This window comes from Siphateles boraxobius, unplaced genomic scaffold, assembly GCF_051911475.1.
Source record: "Siphateles boraxobius isolate OS27281-9 unplaced genomic scaffold, OSU_SipBor_1 5, whole genome shotgun sequence".
Lineage (NCBI taxonomy): Eukaryota > Metazoa > Chordata > Actinopteri > Cypriniformes > Leuciscidae > Siphateles > Siphateles boraxobius.
The window spans coordinates 1804065-1822981 of NW_027509141.1; the positions used below are offsets into that span (position 1 = coordinate 1804065).

The 18917-nt window shown below is 37.6% G+C and overlaps 1 protein-coding gene across 1 annotated transcript; it reads right to left on the reverse strand.

Annotated features, from left to right (window-relative positions):
• Positions 1-2164: 2164 nt before the first annotated feature.
• On the reverse strand, positions 2165-15078 carry mcrs1 (microspherule protein 1). Its single transcript, XM_077204400.1, has 15 exons — positions 14910-15078; positions 14627-14678; positions 14050-14212; positions 13822-13960; positions 11327-11491; positions 11140-11249; positions 10260-10368; positions 9978-10116; positions 9818-9893; positions 6205-6233; positions 6006-6098; positions 5841-5923; positions 4322-4409; positions 3630-3757; positions 2165-2686 (listed from the first exon to the last, which is right to left on the reverse strand). Exons 2-15 carry the CDS (start codon positions 14634-14636, stop codon positions 2600-2602), a joined length of 1419 nt encoding a protein of 472 aa, XP_077060515.1. The 5' UTR covers positions 14637-14678; positions 14910-15078; the 3' UTR covers positions 2165-2599.
• Positions 15079-18917: the final 3839 nt, after the last annotated feature.

Below are 18917 nucleotides of genomic sequence, written 5' to 3' on the forward strand. Positions count from 1 at the left end.
GCTGCATTTATTTAACAAAAATAGCAATAAATAATGTGAAATATTATTCGAATTTGAAATAACATTTTTATGTAAATGTATTGTAAAATGTAATTTATTCCAGTGATCAAAGCTGAATTTTCAGTATCATTACTCCAGTCTTAAGTCTCACATGATACTTCAGAAATTGCTGATCAAGAAAAATGTCTTATTATCAATGTCGACAACTGTCTTTACAACATATTACAGGTGCTGGTCATATAATTAGAATATCATCAAAAAGTTGATTTATTTCAATAATTCCATTCAAAAAGTGAAATTTGGATATTATATTTATTCGTTACACACAGACTGATATATTTCAAATGTTTATTTCATTTAATTGTGATGATTAAAACTGACAACTAATGAAAATCCCAAATTCAGTATCTCGGAAAATTAGAATATTACTTAAGACCAATACAAAAAAAGGATTTTTAGAAATGTTGGCCAACTGAAAAGTATGAACATGAAAAGTATGAGCATGTACAGAACTCAATACTTAGTTGGGGCTCCTTTTGCCTGAATTACTGCAGCAATGCGGCGTGGCATGGAGTCGATCAGTCTGTGGCACTGCTCAGGTGTAATGAGAGCCCAGGTTGCTCTGATAGTGGCCTTCAGCTCTTCTGCATTGTTGGGTCGTGCGTATCGCATCTTCCTCTTCACAATACCCCATAGATTTTCTACAGGGTTAAGGTCATGCGAGTTTGCTGGCCAATTAAGAACAGGGATACTATGGTCCTTAAACCAGGTACTGGTAGCTTTGGCACTGTAAGCAGGTGCCAAGTCCTGTTGGAAAATGAAATCTGCATCTCCATAAAGTTGGTCAGCAGCAGGAAGCATGAAGTGATCTTAAACTTCCTGGTTGACGACTGCGTTGACCTTGGACCTCAGAAAACACAGTAGACCAACACCAGCAGATGACATGGCCCCCCAAACCATCACTGACTGTGGAAACTTTACACTGGACTTCAAGCAACGTGGATTCTGTGCCTCTCATCTCTTCCTCCAGACTCTGGGACTTTGATTTACAAAGGAAATGCAAAATTTACCTTCATCAGAGAACATAACTTTGGACCACTCAACAGCAGTCCAGTCCTTTTTATCTTTAGCCCAGGTGAGATGCTTCTGACGCTGTGTCTTGTTCAAGAGTGGCGTTGACACGAGGAATGCGACAGCTGAAACCCATGTCTTGCATACGTCTGTGCGTGGTGGTTCTTGAAGCACTGACTCCAGCTGCAGTCCATCTTTGTGAATCTTCCCCACATTTTTTAATGGGTTTTGATTCACAATCCTCTCCAGGATGTGGTTATCCCTATTGCTTGTACACTTTTTTCTACCACATCTTTTCTTTCCCTTCACCTCTCTATTTATGTGCTTGGACAAAGAGCTCTGTGAACAGCCAGCCTCCTTAGCAATGACCTTTTGTCAGTTTTGTCAGTGCAACAGACTGACCGACTCCATGCCACGCCGCATTGCTGCAGTAATTCAGGCAAAAGGAGCCCCAACTAAGTATTGAGTGCTGTGCATGCTCATACTTTTCATATTCATACTTTTCAGTTGGCCAACATTTCTAAAAATCCTTTGTTTTGTATTGGTCTTGAGTAATATTCTAATTTTCTGAGATACTGAATTTGGGATTTTCATTAGTTGTCCGTTTTAATCATCACAATTAAATGAAATAAACATTTAAAATATATCAGTCTGTGTCTAATGTATGAATATAATATCCAAATTTCACTTTTTGAATGGAATTACTAAAAATAAATCAACTTTTTGATTATATTCTAACTATATGACCAGCACCTGTAGAATGATTTCTGAAGGATCATATTGCACTGAAGACTGGAGTAAAGTAAAGAGTAAAGATGCTGAAAAATCAGCTTTGCATCACAAGTATACATTTCAGAGACTTCTTTCAAACATGTTAAAAAACAGAACATTATTCCAAATGTTTGACCTGTTGTGTATTTACCAATTGTGCATTTATAATTCGATCTGAACCTTTATTTTAAATGTTCTTTTATGTACTGGACGTTACTTGTGTCCACTCTGGGCTTGCAACAGTTCAAGTCAAAGTCCAATGTTTGCCACTCAGTTCACAAAGTCAATAACAAACAAATATATTACCATACTTACACAGATGCATCATTAAAACACTTTTCTGTTTTAATTGATCTTCATGAATATATTTACACTATTACTGTCTTGGCAGAATATTAGCATACCGTCTTTGATTAGACAATACAAGGCTACTGAGTTTTTAATTATAAACAAACAAAAATGTACAGGCCAAAACACTGAATTGAAAAAGGTTCACTTATACAAATAACAGCAATTCTATCTCTCTCACACACACAACACTGGGACAATGTTCTCAAACAGTCGGTTCTTTCAGTCCAAATGTGCCTTGAATAATAGGCATATAAAATCTCCAAATGATTTTCCTCCGATCTGAAGTCCAGATCCAGGCTCAGCTGCTGCGACGAGAGCCCGTATGATCTTGTGCTGAAGGTCTTCTGTTAGGACTCTACGCAGAGATAAAGGTACGACTGAATGTGTTTGACAGGCGAGTTCAGCGTCACGGCTGGCTCATCTTGGCAGCTTCAGCTTTAATGAGAGAGATCAACTCCTGATTGATCAGGAACACAAAGCGAAGACCTGCAATCTGGACACACACAAACACAGGTGTGCTTTATTGAGCATGGTTATTATGCAATAACAGTATCAGATAAGATGATAATACTTTTTTTTTTATATGGCAACATTTTTAGAGTCAATCATATTCATTCATTAATGTAATTTCAACCATTAGATCCTCAATAATATACACATATTGTTAACCAGCAACAAAAACTATATGACATTCTGTTTTTATTGACAAAGAGCTATGAATCCCTCAAGAAAAATCAAGAAAATATTGCTTCCCCCCTCCCCCCCTGATTCTGCACTATTCGTCATTTCATCACAAACTATTTACAAAAATTAAAAGGTCTCACAAAAAATAAAATTATAATTATCTAAACTGAACTATCCCTAATCTAATGAAAGTTGTAAAGCATTATTTTCATGAGGATAACGATGTCAGTCAATGGGCACATCCAAACTTGTCACGTTGCACTGTATGACTGATGTATAATCTTTATTTCAGTTTTTTTCTAATTATTTAACATGACTCAGTAAATGTATTTTGTGTTTGAAATGTAACAATCATGTTAGCTGACCAGTAATTTATAACGAGCACCGCCATGTTTGTGTAAATGCAACGTCGGATTCTCAACACGTAATTTCGCCCCATTCACCCCAAACACATGACAGTGCGTGGCCGATCAACTGGGAGAAGAATAGAGTAAACTTTATAGTGATCTACACAATGCGTGATTGATGTGAATAAAACAAGTGGTCAAACTTATGTTTAACTTTTTTTTTTCAAATATTATTGCTGTTTCTAAAGACACAAGTGTATATTAATAGTACTTCAGTTTATTTAAACACCTGAAACAATAGTCATTTATATACCATGCACAAAATGTGCAATCAATGAGGTAAATCACTAATTTTAACATTAACAGCTGTAATTTTGACTCAAATGCAAGTGTGTCCCTCCATACCTCCATTACAGAGTTGTTATTGAGTTTCCACTTGTTTCCAGATAAAACTGGTCGTCCATCAATGTAAATGGGTCTCCGCCCTTCATTAGCGATGAAGAAATCTCCATTGTTTTTCAGTTTAATGATCCCTGGTGTTAGAAAACATTTCATTTATTATAATGTTCACATAACTCAATGCCACACACAAAAGTCCTGGTGATATTAATTCAAAGCATCAAAATGTTTAAAATGACATGAATCGTCTGTGACATTAAACACTGGCTGAGTATGTGCTTCAATGTAAACTCACAGCTGACACGAAAAAAGCTATGGAAAGCATGGACTATGACTATATGGATGATACTGATTCACACGCCTAAAAGACATGGCTGATGTTTTACAAGGATAACTGAACAGAAACATTTGGCATAACAGCAGTAAACCTAAACGGGATGCTGTAATGGATAGCCAGTGGCAATGTGACACACTTGGACGCTTGAAGAAAGTGCAGTTTAATGTGTTCTGAAAAGGAGTCATTAAGTCACTCAATCACATAATTCCCTCTCTTTTAAAAAAAGTAGCAAAAGTGTTGCTGTAATAGTTTAGTGAATAAGTTGTGTAAGTTTAGTGGTGCAAAGCTATATAATTTAGCATAATATTTAGCATCCAGGAGCAGGACTTCAATCATGAATAATGATGTTGAATTGTCTAACCCTGTTTTCTGGAGATCTTCCATGCCGGTCCCTCCAGAGACAGATCCACGTCTATCTGCTTGTCCTTAGTAGCACGACCCAGTGTGATCTGGAACATGTCAATAGAGTTTGTTACTGGGCGTTTGTGGGTGAACTGTTCCTTTAAAAACATCTCACACTGCATTAGATGACTAAATATCAAAGCAAGTTACTTTTAAAAAGATAGCACAAAAACACATTTCAAGTGAAGCCTTTGACAAAAAAAAAGTTTGATAGGTTTTTAAAACAATAGATGAAGCTCAAGTTAGTTCTGAGAAAAGCTTGTACAGCAATAGATAGAATAGAAGATATTTTATAGCACTTTATTTCACAGTCCTGTTCTGGATTTACATTAGGGCTGCACGATTTGGGGAAAATGTCATATTGTGATTATTGAGGTCAATATTGCGATTGCGATATAATAAACAAATGGTTTGGAAAACGCACACACACATTAGTGATAATTCTGAAATGTGTATTTCTCTACACAAGCTAGCAACAACAACTAAATGATTGATAACACCTATAATGATCAATAAGCCATTGATGTCTGGATAAAAATGTTCTTTGTTCCCTTTGTTCTTTGATTAACTTTATTGGCTGCTGGCCCTTTAAGAGCAGCCGCTGCTGACAGAGACTCGGATCTCACACACGCCTCATTCTCTCACAACTCTTTACGTTCATCATAAGACTGCTCTTATGTTATGAAGATTTACGACAAAACGTCATTTTGGCATAATTGTGTGTGTTATTGTTCGTTAAAGCGCGAAAGAGAACTGTATTCTGTGCTTGTGAATGATACTAGCGCACGTGTTTCTGTGTGTCACAGTCAGGACATTCACAGGCAGCGCGGTCTCTTTTGACTTCTCGCGCATGAATGGTTTAAAAGCATTTGCACGAATAAGTGCGGAATCATGTAACACTTGCCTAATGATGACAAAAATTAACAGATGCTGCGTTGATTGCAGCCCTAATTTGTTTATTTCATATATTTGGCATCATATAATCGCACAGGCTTGACATCGCGATTGCGATATGATTAATCGTGCAGCACTAATTTACATACGATGTTCTTTACTATAGTAATCACACTACATACTAAACCAGAACCCTAAACTTATGCAGTTACTTTACATAACTTTATTATTATGTAGTAAGTGTCTTTAGTTGAACTCCTTTAAAGTTCAGTCATGTCAATGCACTGATTTGACATATACCGAAGGGATCACAGAAGAACAATACATGATATGCTAATTTTTTGAGATAGGAATTTTGGGTTTTCATGAGCTGTATGCAAAAATCATCAGTATTAAAACAATAAAAGACCTGAAATATTTCAGTTGGTGTGCAATGAATCTAAATTATTTGAAAGTTTAATTTTTATCATTACATTATGGAAAATAATTAACTTTATCACAATATGCTAATTTTTTTAGAAGGACCTGTATACACTTTTAATGTCAAAGCACAATATTCCTGTGTTTAGCAAATGTTCACTGACCTCTCTAGATCTCATCAGATATCTGACCATTCGTCCACGTAAAGCTGCCAGCGTCTGATTATCAAAGTCTGGTGAATTCATGCCTGAAATAATTACATCACAGAATTACTTAAGTGTTCACCATTCATCTCATAACCACATTGAAAACAACGTCACAAATCTGACCTGTGATGCTGTCCACTAACACCTGCCAGCGAGGAAGTTCCTGCTCCAGTTGTCTGATCTCACGCTTCTGATGTCTGTCTGCAATCATGAGCTCTGTAACACATGCAACATAACATGTCAGACCGCCACAGGAGAGAGCATTCACATAACTACAATGAAACACATTCAAAACAACAAGAGGCTGTAAGACATAACTCACCATGCTCCAGGACTTCATCTCTGCTGTCCCTGATGAACATGATAAATGATCAGAACCAGAGTCACACATGATTATCACAAAAGGCTGCAAGCTAGTCAATGAAGGAACGCATTATGAACCAGAATATAGAAGGGCCAAAACCTTGCATTTTAGCACTTCCAGTTCCATCATTCTGAAGTCAATCAATGGGTTTTTGGTTAAATGCCTGAAAAAAGGTCTGTGGTGAACACAAGCTCGAGATAAATTAAAATTGTATTCTAATACCCTCTTTGTGATTTATTTTTAAAGCTTTCACTTGTCTTCAAAAAACATGAAACATCATCAAACCAAACAGGTAAACTCATCTTACACACTAGTCCACTTTTACATCCTCTGTGTGTTTATAATCGCACTCTAACCAACTATTAAAACTCAAACTTTCAAGGAAAATATGTTTAAATAAACAGTTGTCAAAAGCTTAGTGATGGTGTCGTTGAAGTCAAGCGACCGTATTGTAGTTCGTTTATAGCCTACATTCAGCTTTTTACTTCTGCCGATTGTATTTAGGTTTCCAAATTAAAGTTGTGTTCATTTGAGAAGAAGATTATCATCATGAGAAAAATGTGTAAGAATCATAAACTTTCGTTAGTCACAGAGCTTATTCCTGCAATGATACAAAAGCTAATAGGAAAAATCCTATTGGGTTTTGTCAAGATAAACCAGGGTGATGCAAACTTATGGGTTGGCCTAAAAAAATACATCATCACTGCACCGCTCTATTAAGAACTAATGTTATGTAAACTTTTGAAAAGCACAAGCTGTAAAATACTTAAATGTGCAAAGCGGAATATGCTAAAACCCAAAGAATACTTCTCTTTTTAGGCGTATGCTAGGGTCCGCGTACAATGTGCGTTACGCAAAATCTCGTCATCAGTACAGTACACACATACCGTAAACGTGGATGAGAGATTGTGCAAAGAGGTTAGAGAGTAGCCGTATTTGTACAACTCTAGCCCAAAAGACGATAAAGCTGTGCATATGGGTTATAATTTGTGACAAAACATTGTGTAGACACAAACGGCCGTGTGCACATCTAATGGATAATACTTAAAAAGGCTAACTGTACAACTGTGCATGTATGCTAGCATGCAAGTAAAAAAGGGAGTATACTTTGTACTTAAACACAGCTTTCTGGTGGCTTTAATTTGCACACTGGAGGAATAAGTGTTACTTACTGTTAGGGATGCTAACCGATGACCGTTTGACCGATGGTTGACCGTATCAACGTTAACCGATCAAAGTTGTCGGTAAAAAAAAAAGTGATCTCTAAATTAGGCTATTATACACAGTGGATTAAACACTACTACAGTTAGCCATCTCATTCCAAGATATTTTTGTGTGAAGTGAACAAATCCCTCACACTCAATTTTTCATAACTCGCCTGTTTGTACTAACCAATAAATAACATTTGGCGCGAGGTCACAGCGTTTGGGTTCGCGCGCTCACAAGGTTTGCGAAAAGTAAAGGCTACAGGCTAAAACACTGGAGGTTAGAGCCAGGGCAGACGACAGGATGAAGCGTGCAAAGAAACGTAGTGTGTGGGACCATTTCACCCAAAAAAAATCACACAGTAAGTTGCAACTTGTGTGATACAGTGCTTAGATACAGTAGTAATACATTACATCTACATTTCAGTGGTAACAGATAAGGTGATGTTGATCATCATCTTTCTTTATTATTGTTAGCACTAACGTTACCTCAAACTAAAGCGGAGTCTCTTCGGAGCTGTCATTTTCTTAAAGGAGCAGTATGTAGGATTGTGGCCAAAACTGGTACTGCAATCACCTTCAAATGACCGTAGAGCGGTGTATCCCCTTCCCCTCCTCCCTGACTCGAGGTTGCCAGATAGGCTGCAGGATACAGCAGGAACGTAGGCTGCTACAGAACCTTCCAATGGCAAGTGACGAGTCCTACACAGTAGGCTAATTTTTTTTTCTGTTAATTATGTTTATGCTTCAAATGAGAGATGTTTTGCAAAGTAATTATATATCGCAAAAATTTACTAATGGCGATTAGCCAAATACAATAGTAAAGATGTACGCTCGTATGTGACCGTACATTGTTAGAACAGTAGCTGTTAGTATACTAACGGTAGGTATCTGTCATTAACGTAAGTAAAAGCACAAGCCTCGGTCACTGTGTGTAACCGATATCAAAGATACAGCTATTCATTTAGCTGACGCTATAAGTGAAAGCGACCAGCTGTATTTTTTAACTTACTCTGCAGTACACGTCCATAACGCTAAAATATGTGATGTGAAAGATTACGTGTCATTCTATTATTTTTGGCTGTAGAACTTGCATGATAAACAAGTAGGCTACAAAACGTTCCAAGTGGGACACATTATTCACATCATAGGCTACAATGTGCTTTTCATTGGTGTTATGGACGTTAGAAAAAGTTATTTTACCGTGGAATTGCGCCTATAGTGCTTCCAATTCGATGACCCACCTCCTCCATACGAGCTAACGTAACGTTACTTTGCACGAACATGCATAACTTTGTTCGACTGTCATGAATATTTGAAATGTCCATTTACATCAAGTACAAGTTAGCCAAACATAGATGAATCTTACCTGTCCAGAAATTCTTCTCGGTTTTCAGCCGTCTCCATCTTTCAAAGGCATCTCCTATACAGATCCTTGTTTTATTTCGGACTTCGTAACGAAGTATTTCGGATTCATAACGGGTTTATCAGTTTATCTGATTCGCAACGTTAGACTTTTTTTTTTATCCGATTCCGACACGTTTGTAGCTGCAGCTGTGGTAACTAGCAGTGCTGGCAACCAGGATGCCGCAACACTACTGACTTCGTGATTGGTAGATAGGTGGAGGGTGACGCATCAGACCAAAACACAACATGACAACATCAACATCAGTTGAGGGCTGCAACTTCACTTTTTAAATGACAACATCCTGGCCGGACTACTGTTGTCAGTGATATAAGTATTTGAAATGAACATGATTTCTAAATGTCTAGTGACATATCAGGGCCATTTTATGATTAATTTAAATAAATTTCTTACATACAGCTCCTTTAAATGAGCCGCTGCAATGTTTCAAATGAGCTTCTAACGCTAGACTAACTCCTTTATTTTCAACGCGATCACCTTGTACCCAAACCATTTCAAAACTAAGGAGCCATTTGTCCTCCGATTACATAAAAGCTCCTCGGCGCCGCGTTTGTGGGACTCATGTTTCGCGCTGTAGGGGATTTTAAAAAAGGGGCGCCGGGGCAGTGTGTGTGTGTGTGTGTGTGTGTGTGTGTGTGTGTGTGTGTGTGTGTGTGTGTGTGTGTGTGTGTGTGTGTGTGTGTGTGTGAGCGGGAGGCAGAGAGAGATGCGACAGAGTGGCGAAATTGCAGGCGCGGCTCTAAATGGCTGTTATTTCAAAATACGTGGCATATTTTAAACTAATCGGTTAACCGGTTTCAACCGGCTAATGAGGCTCGGTGGTCGGTCAAGAACATTTTTAGTTTTCGCCATCCCTAGTTACTGTGAAGTATTATTTGTCATTAAACCCAAAACACATGATGGTGTATTGTTAGGGGAGTTGAAAAAATGGTTGACTTACTTGAGTTTGGCATCATCAACCACCTGCTCGGCATCAGAGAAGTTCAGCACTTGCTCTCCTTTAGGCAGAGGTTGAACTAGAAACAAATCAGATGAAATTAAATGACAGCGATCAGCACAAGCAGGATCATCAGACCGAGTGACATTTAACAGCATCTCACCGCTCTGATCCTCCAGTAGATAATACTGCTTCAGCAGCTGCCAGTGCACCAGCAGATTCTTAGCAGTGCGTGATGGGTAAAACACATTTGGGTGCTTGTTCAGCAAATCCTGAAACACCTCCAGCTTAGGCTGACTGCTCTGCTCACAAACATGAGGCAAGGATCAATTACTCTTGAAGTAAACAGAACAGATTCATTTAAAAGAATTATAAAATCTAGAAAGCATTCATTGCTACATATCATCAATTGCATGGGATTAAAATGCAGATGTCATTTGCTCACAGAGATGATCTTGGCAAGCAGGGCTTCCTCTGTCTGGCTGAAGAGAGCTTTACTCTGAATCGCAGCGATGGCCTCTGGGTGAAGCTGTCTCATGGCCTGCCACGCCAACCTGAGGAACAGACAAAAACCCGTACAAAATAGACATTCTAAGATAAAGAATAACTCTTTCATTATTTACTAACCCTCGTATCATTCCAAACCCTTCCAGACAACAAAACCTGAGGACTGTTTGACATGCAAAGCGGTAAAGACTCACTGGAGGGAATAGAATTCATTGCACCAATGTTATGAAAATTTTTTACATCTGCCACCAACTTTATATGTTTGTATGTATATATATATATATATATATATATATATATATATATATATATATATATATATACACATTTGAGCGGTATTTATTATACAAAACATTTATTAAAATAATTAATTTTAAAAAATAATCTATTTTAAAACCGAAAGTATAGTTAGTGGAGTTAGGTGACAAGCCAGAATAGTTAGCAATTGAGGAAGCTTCTTTTAATAAGACTTCATTAGTGGCTCTGCTTAATAGTCCCATTAAAATTGATGTCTAAAATATAAACGGAAATATAGTTATTTCTAATTTAAAGTGTGGAAACAAAGTAAGTTAGCTATATTTGAAAACAAATCGGACATCGGATAGCTTCAAAGAGCTATTGGACAATAGGTATATCTTTTCTGATATTATTATGAAATTAACGTGGAAAACATTCTTGAAATTACGTCCTTTTGTGGAAGCAATTAGGGTTTCAGAACAACATGACGTTGATGACAGTTTTTTTTTTATGAACTCTTCCTTTAATGTTTGAAACAGGGCCTATAGCTATATAAGAATGATGCTTGGGTCAACACTCACTTTGATATGACAGGGTCATACAGCAGAGCGTACCAGCGCTCCTGGATCTCCCGCAGTGTGAAGCGACAGCTGAACTTCACCCCCAGATGAACTGACGTGAGATCTGTAGTCTGAACATAAAGTACATGCACTTCAGTTCATCTCTGAACTAGTCAGCTTCTAAACGCACTCAGATCTGACAGCTGACCTGTAGGACAGCATTGATGAGCAGCAGGTCATCCGTGGGTTTCCAGCGGCCCAGGTCTTTGGTTATCTGTAACGGCTGCTTGTTTTTCTTCATTCGTTTGGACATTGATGAAGGAGTGATCACCATGGTAAGAGGAGGCGTCAGAGAGCTTCCGGACTTTAAACCCTACGATTCAGAAGAACAAAAACAACAAATCAAAGCACGTTCAAAGAAAATGAGTTTATCATCACAAACACTAAACAATTCCGTAAGAATTGAGAAAAACACCGTCACTGAATATAAACCTGTATTGACTGTATAAATGAAAGAGAATGACATACATCTTATTATAAAAATGATTAAATTATATAAAATACAAAAATCACAAAGTAACACAAGCCATGTTGGATATTTGTTGCCTGGGACAATTATTATCAGGTGCAGTTTAGGCCGTAATTGAAATGTTACCATTTACATATACATAAAACTTTCTCACGTTCACATGAAGTGATCGTATACGCGCACAACACACAAAACATGCCTTGAATGTTCACATTTACTCTCACACACTTCCACTACTGCTCAAAAGTTTAAGAACATTTGTAATGTTTTTAAATAGAAGTGTCTTATGTTTACCAAGGCTGCGTTTATTTAATCAGACATACTGTATTAACAGTACTATTGTGAAATATTAAAGCTGCAGTCGGCAAGTCTGGCAGATTGAGTGGACTTAGGCAAAATTTTGAATGTTTACATCTCTCATGTCCCTCCCCCACTATCAACTAATACCCTCCCACCGAGTTCGTGCTCGTCAGTGCGTGTGCAACAGATTATCTGTGAACGCACCCGTCTCATCAGCATCCATCAACACCATGGAGTATTTGGAGCTAGTCAGATAGCACATACAATAACAGTAGCTTTACTGATGCTCTTACTCTCGTGAGAAAGATAGAGTAGCATTGATTCTTCCAAAAAGCCGAACTTTATCCCTTCATCTGAACATGATTATCCACCTAACGTTACGTTCACATGGATTTCGGTGCAAACAAAGTTAACGAACCTGCCCAACAAGTGCTAACGTTAGCTATCCATACAAACACATTTGGGCAAACATACTTAGATTACTAACATAACACTAAGAAATAAAGTAACTGGTTGATAAAGCACGATTACCTGTCGAGAAGAAATGTTGCAAGCTCTGCATCCAGTTTGAACCCAATTAAATCACGTGTACAATCTCTCCATCTTTCAAATGCCGATCCGATGTAGATCCTGGTTTATTTACGGCCACGATCGCTTTCTTTCTTTACTTCTTTATTTTCTGCAGGTTTTCTCTTTTCCTGTGTTGTTTTTGACCTCCTAGCTCTTGAGGTTAACCGAGGAATTGGAATCTTTTCCGCCATCACTTTTCCTTACTGCGCGAACCTCAGGCGTGTGCATGTGATTGTAACGTGCGCGAGGGTGGCGTGTGCACGACCTGTGATTGACAGTCAGATCTCACACCCCCCTGCACTGATTGGACCCGATGATCCGGGAGCGGTGGATTTTTGCAAAACAAATAACACGCTCCAGGTGGAGTTAGAAGCTCGGGATTTTTTCTAAAACAACTTTTTTTATGTTGTTCTGTCGGATTATAGTTTCGATTTCACTGAATATGATCAAAAAAATGTTGCCGACGGCAATTTAAAGGAACTGTTTTCAATGTGAATATATTTTAAAATGTAATATATTCCTGTGATGCAGAACTGAATTTTCTGCATCATTACTCCAGTCTTCAGTGTCACATGATCCTTCAGAAATAATTCTAATATGATGATTTGATGCTCAATTCTTATCATTTATTGTTGCTGCTCAGTTATTAATAATGGTTCTTATTACTGTCATTGCTGAATAGTTTTTGCTGATTAATATTTTTTGTGGAAACAAAGATACTTTTTACAGGATTATTTAATGTATAGAAAGAACAGCATTTATTTAAAATAGATTTTTTGTAACATTATAATTGTCTTTATCACTTATGAACATTTTAATGCGTCCTTCCAGAATAATATATTTTAAATCTTACCCCAAACTTTTAAATGGTTTCGGGAAAATTAAGAAACGGAACAACTGTTTTCAACAAACATAATCAGACATGCTTGTTCAGCAGCCAATCATAATATCAGAATAACTTCTGTAGGGTCATGTGAAACTGAAGACTGGAGCAATGATGTTGAACATTCACAAGGATAAATTACATTTTAAAATATATATTTTACAATATTGATAATTTTGATCAAATAAATGCAGCCTTTGGTGAGCAGAAGAGACTTCTTTCAAACACATTATAAAACTATAATTATTACAAACATTTGACTGGTAGTGATTAACTCACGGTTTTTACCCCTCTCTCTCTCTCACTCCCATTTTCAGTGGTCAATTATACAGTTTAGTGATGCTTGACCAGAAAATTATACGATTAACTACAATCAAATATTCCGCAGAGTTGTATAATGATATACAGTAACCTTCATTACCTTCTTCTTGTCGCTGGATGTGAGGTCACTCCCAGGGCATCTGATTGGCTCAATGACTGGCTGACCTTTGACCCGACTGGTAGATTTTGCGAGGCTACTCTCAACCAGTTCATCATCAAACTTCTTTCTCTTTATCGATCTACAAAATAATGACAAGACACCTTTGATTTAGACTGATATGTACAGTAGCAGAAGTGAAGCGGACGGTAGCAGATGAGCACTCTTGACCTGGAGGAGCTCCTGCGTTTGGGAATCATTCCCGCTCCACTGAAGGCCTGAGCGGCGGTTCTCTTCACACCACTGGCCTCCTCGTCCTCAGACCTGCTCTGTGAAACCATCGGCCCGACTGACGCCCCTGCAGCCACAGCAGACGGGATGCCCGCCTTCACGTCTACAACACATCACATTATCAAACAGAACGCATAAACACGCTGGGAGCGAAAATAGAGAGTGATTATAGTAATTATTCTACACATCCGGTCAGCTTTTCAATATTTTAAATGCCATTGACCCCCCAGACATGTTTTAATAATCCAATTTACATTAGTTTTCTAGACTTTTCCACAGACCTTCTGTCACTCCCCAGAGCCCAGTTTAAAAACCCCTGACATAGATCACAGAAAATATCTGATTATATGAAATTGCTAACAAAAAAGGTGTCCTGTACTACAGCAGAATTACTGTACTATAGTAATCAGTAGCGTTGTCTGCCAAACTGTATCTATTATTGATCTAGCAAACGAAATTTAAGCTCAGTCTTATAACATAGTAATGTTATTCTTCTGTTAATATCATGTTGTCTTACCTTTCTCCATGATCAGCTGATTAACACTCAGAAACCTAAAGAATCATGAATACTGAAAAGAGACAGAGAAGAGTGTGAACACCGGCCAACACAACACACACTATTAATACAAGTGCATCATTAGAAAGACACTATAATACATCGCTTATTCACATAATAGATGTGTATTATATAATTTAATTGCTTTGTAAGCTCTAACAGCGACAATTGTTGTATCAACCATGACACCAAAACAAGACATTTAGACATTAAAAATCGAGAATGCGGGCGATGTATGTTTCACCTTTATAATGAGTATCACTGCGCGCTGACTCTGAATAATATAATGTAATATAATATAATTAAAATATTACGCAATATGTTACTCTTCTATTTGATAATCAAAAAAGAAGCAACGAGGCTAAGCTAACTGGAGGCTTCTGTGGAGTTTGGAGTGTTTCCGGGTTAGACCGGAAATGTCGTTCAAGAGAGCAACAAATCTCTGTCCAAAGTTACCAAACACTTGAAATAACGGCACTGATGTGATACATACACAGTAAATGCAGTAAGGTATTATTAATGGTGCTAAACTTGAGTGATAGGAGAAACAAAGCTTTTTAAAAACACTGTTGAATCAATTGAACCAACGATTCACTCGAAGCGCTAAAAACACCAGTTTAGCGGCACCTGCAGCTCGAAATGGTGTAAATGCAACGAAAACTCATCTCAAACATGTAGCCTATATAATGAATCATGACATCTTTTACAAACCAACAGCAAATGTTTTCCAGGAAGCATAATCTATTAAATAAATTCTACAAATAATTTAATAGCATTAATATGAAGTTTCTGTCAAATATGATTTATCTTATAGTGCTTGTTTTGTGTATGCTAATGCTCTTCATATCTTATGATGATTTGTAATCATTTACAACAGTATATGTGAAACATTTGTATCTACTGTTTTATGTCATATAATTTTGGGAATAAAAAAGAAAAAGAAAAAAGAAATACGTGACAGATCGAGAAAGTAAACATTTGTTGGTCTCTTTTGCTTAATTTTAATAAAGTGATAAAGACTTTTTTTTTTAAATTAAAACTCGTTTTGACCTCACTTTGTTTCTTGCTTTTCGCCTGCCTCTGACTTTTAAGCTGACAGAAGTTTTTAATGGCAGACAAAATAGATATTTAATAAAGCACTTGAATCTAACAATATCAAAGTGTGGCCATAGACACCCTTCTCAGTCATGTTTGGTGAAGCTTGAGCAAACTGGCAGAGATATTAGCTTTGTAGAAAAACTGACAGACCTTTGAGAGGTTTGCCATTCCTCCTGAAATGTGACATTCGCCTCTAATTAAATGGGTGTGGAACAAGGCAAGCAAGTTTACTGTACATGTTTATTTTATTAGATTTAATTAATTGTAATATTTATGCTTGACTATTTTGTTAAATTGAACTGCTTCTAATGTACCCGATCGATTGCCAAGCCCTGCCTATTAAAGATAACATTCATATCAATGAAATTAAAGAACATTCGAATCACACATTAGAGAAAAGGAAAAGAAAGAAAAAACAACATAATAGAAAGGGGGTAGTATAGCCTACATGTATAATTATTATTTATTTGAAAATAAATCTTCAAGTCAGCTTTAAAATGGTAGATGTTAGGTATCCTTTCAGACCATTTACATTTATGTATGTAAAACTTACCAAGTAATAAGATCAAATTTAACATATTATCGTGACTCTTGTCTAGATCTTTTCTTTCATCATAAAAAAATCATCCCTTTTCTCTATAGGCTACTAATCTTAATTCCACTCAACATATTAAATAATTATTCCACATCAATCCAGAAAAACTTCACATACATACATTCAAAGAAAAGATGTAAGACAGTTTCAGTAGGCTATCCTTTTTACAAAATGTACAGGATTCAGAAAGGTCATCTTTATATCTTTTTAGGAACGAGTTTTAATAATCTTATTGAATAATCTGACTAGCGTGACTGACCTGCATACATTTAAATTGATTGTGAAGTTTAGATAGAAAGGGATTGTTTCCGCCAGTAGAGGGCGCTCGTGCAATGTGATCACTGACGTAGATCCCAGTCTACCAGGCGAAAGAGAAGTGAGCGCGGGATCGAGAGATTTTGTTGGGGAAAAGTTTGGCTTTTGCCACACAAGTTTTTCTTAACCAACAAAGTCAAAGAGATCTCATTCAAAATGCTTCACAGGTTTTACCCCACGAACTACTACCTGCAAAAACCGAAAAAAGACATGGATATCAGCTGTAGGCTACTTTCTGTGAAGAGCTAAACGAAACACTGGTGCATGTATTTTGGTCTTGCCCACATACCAAGAAAGCAAAGTGTCTCAATTTATTGTTGTCCATATTTAGCTTTTTGGAGCTTGCTGCTAAGTTTAAGCACTATGTTATCTCAATATCTGAGTGTACAAACAAAAAAGCTGTTAAATCATATGACCTCTGTAAGCGTTACAAGATATTTATTTTAAATTATTTATTTTTTCTTCTTTAGTCTTTGTTTACATTATACTTTGTTTTTGATAACCCCTTGACCTCCCTGGCTTATTTGTGATTTGTCCATAGACTTTATTGATGTACAGTAGATTTCCTGATGTATGTCCTAATTTTGAATTTGAAATTTTTTTTAAAAAAATGAGCGCGGGAAGATACAAGTACAACAGCCGTTGATTCTGCTGTAAATCTGCTGTTTCAGACTGTGAGATTCGTTTTTATTATGGGAAATCTACATCTAATTGACTTGACTAATCGATTCATTTTAGTTATACAGTATAAAAAAAACAGCCTGAGTGTTTACTGAGTTAATGCAAAACAGGGGCCTGTTTCACAAAGGAGGTTAAGTGAAAACTCTGAGTATGTTAACCTTGAAATGAGGGAAACTCTGGGTTTTCTGTTTCAGAATGGGAGGTATGTCGGACCAGAGAAAGCAGAGTAAGTCAAGCCCGTTTCTGAAAGAGAGGTAACTTATACTTAGAGTCAGTTACCATGAACCTAACCTGGTCGGGAGCAGGTTTTCTTCGGTAAACTCAGAGTTTTTCTTAGTTAGCCTAGTAAATGCATCTTGATTCAAGAATATTTTGATATTTTGACTGGAAACAACAAGATAAAAAGGCTAAGTTAGAAAGCATTTTTTTGCAATGCAGTACATTCATTCATTGCACATTTTTCTATATAACATCGGAGATGCAGAGTACATTAGTAAGGCCACTGTATCAGAGCGGGAAGATACAGTGTTGTTTCCTTGACACAAACCCGTGAGATCCATCAAAGAGGAGTTTCACAGGATTGCAGGTCAGTGGTGGAGAAATCGTACTCGGTTACTATCGTAACCTCGGTTCCCGGAGAGTAGGGAACGAGTAGGCTATTGTGCAGCTATACGCAGTGGGGAAACTCTTTTCCTCAGATTATTGAAGCTTTTATGTAAAACGCATTGCAGCTGCACAGCGAGCACAGTGAGTGACGGCTCAATCACTGGCTGTGCTGCAGCAACAGCAAATCCAATGGCGAAGGCGCCTCTAAGAGCGCTTATAAAGGGAACCCGAATTCGCTATTATAGCAGGTTTAAATCGACTGAAGCGACAACTTGCCATGTTACTACAGTGCAACAGGCTACGCAGTATTCGTTCCCTACTCTCAGGGAACCGAGGTTACGATAGTAACAGAGTACGTTCTCGTTCTCTGTCACTTCGTATTGCGTAGCTACGCACTGGGGACGCAATGTAAAATGCCGCACCATAAGTAACTGGCTGCAACTGAATCCCAGGACCCTGGGCTCACAGAAACAAGCTAGAATTCATATTATATATATATATATACTGATAAGACCAAACAGTGTCGGGTCTAAATCATATATATAGTGATGTCACTAAGCTCATACCCCAAAATAATATACTAATAGACCGAATACCCTCAGGTCTGATTATATATATGGACAAAAAACAGCCAAAGCTGGCTTAGAGCAAGGGATAGTGTGCTCATGAACAGTGACCTGACACATAGATGAGACCGGACCTCGTCGAGTCTAATCATACAGAAAAGACCTTCGCCTGCAGGGAAGGGACCTCCATATTATAGAACCTCACAAATGTGGAGGGCGAGGACCAACCGGCCGCCGCACAAATGTCCTGAATAGGAAACCCAGAAGACCACGCCCATGACGAGGCCTTATAGTTGAATGGGCTCTAGTGTCTATAGGGCAAGCCTGACCCATCGAGGCGTATGCCAAAGAGATGCATCCACTATCCATCTGGACAGCCTCTGCTTCGTGA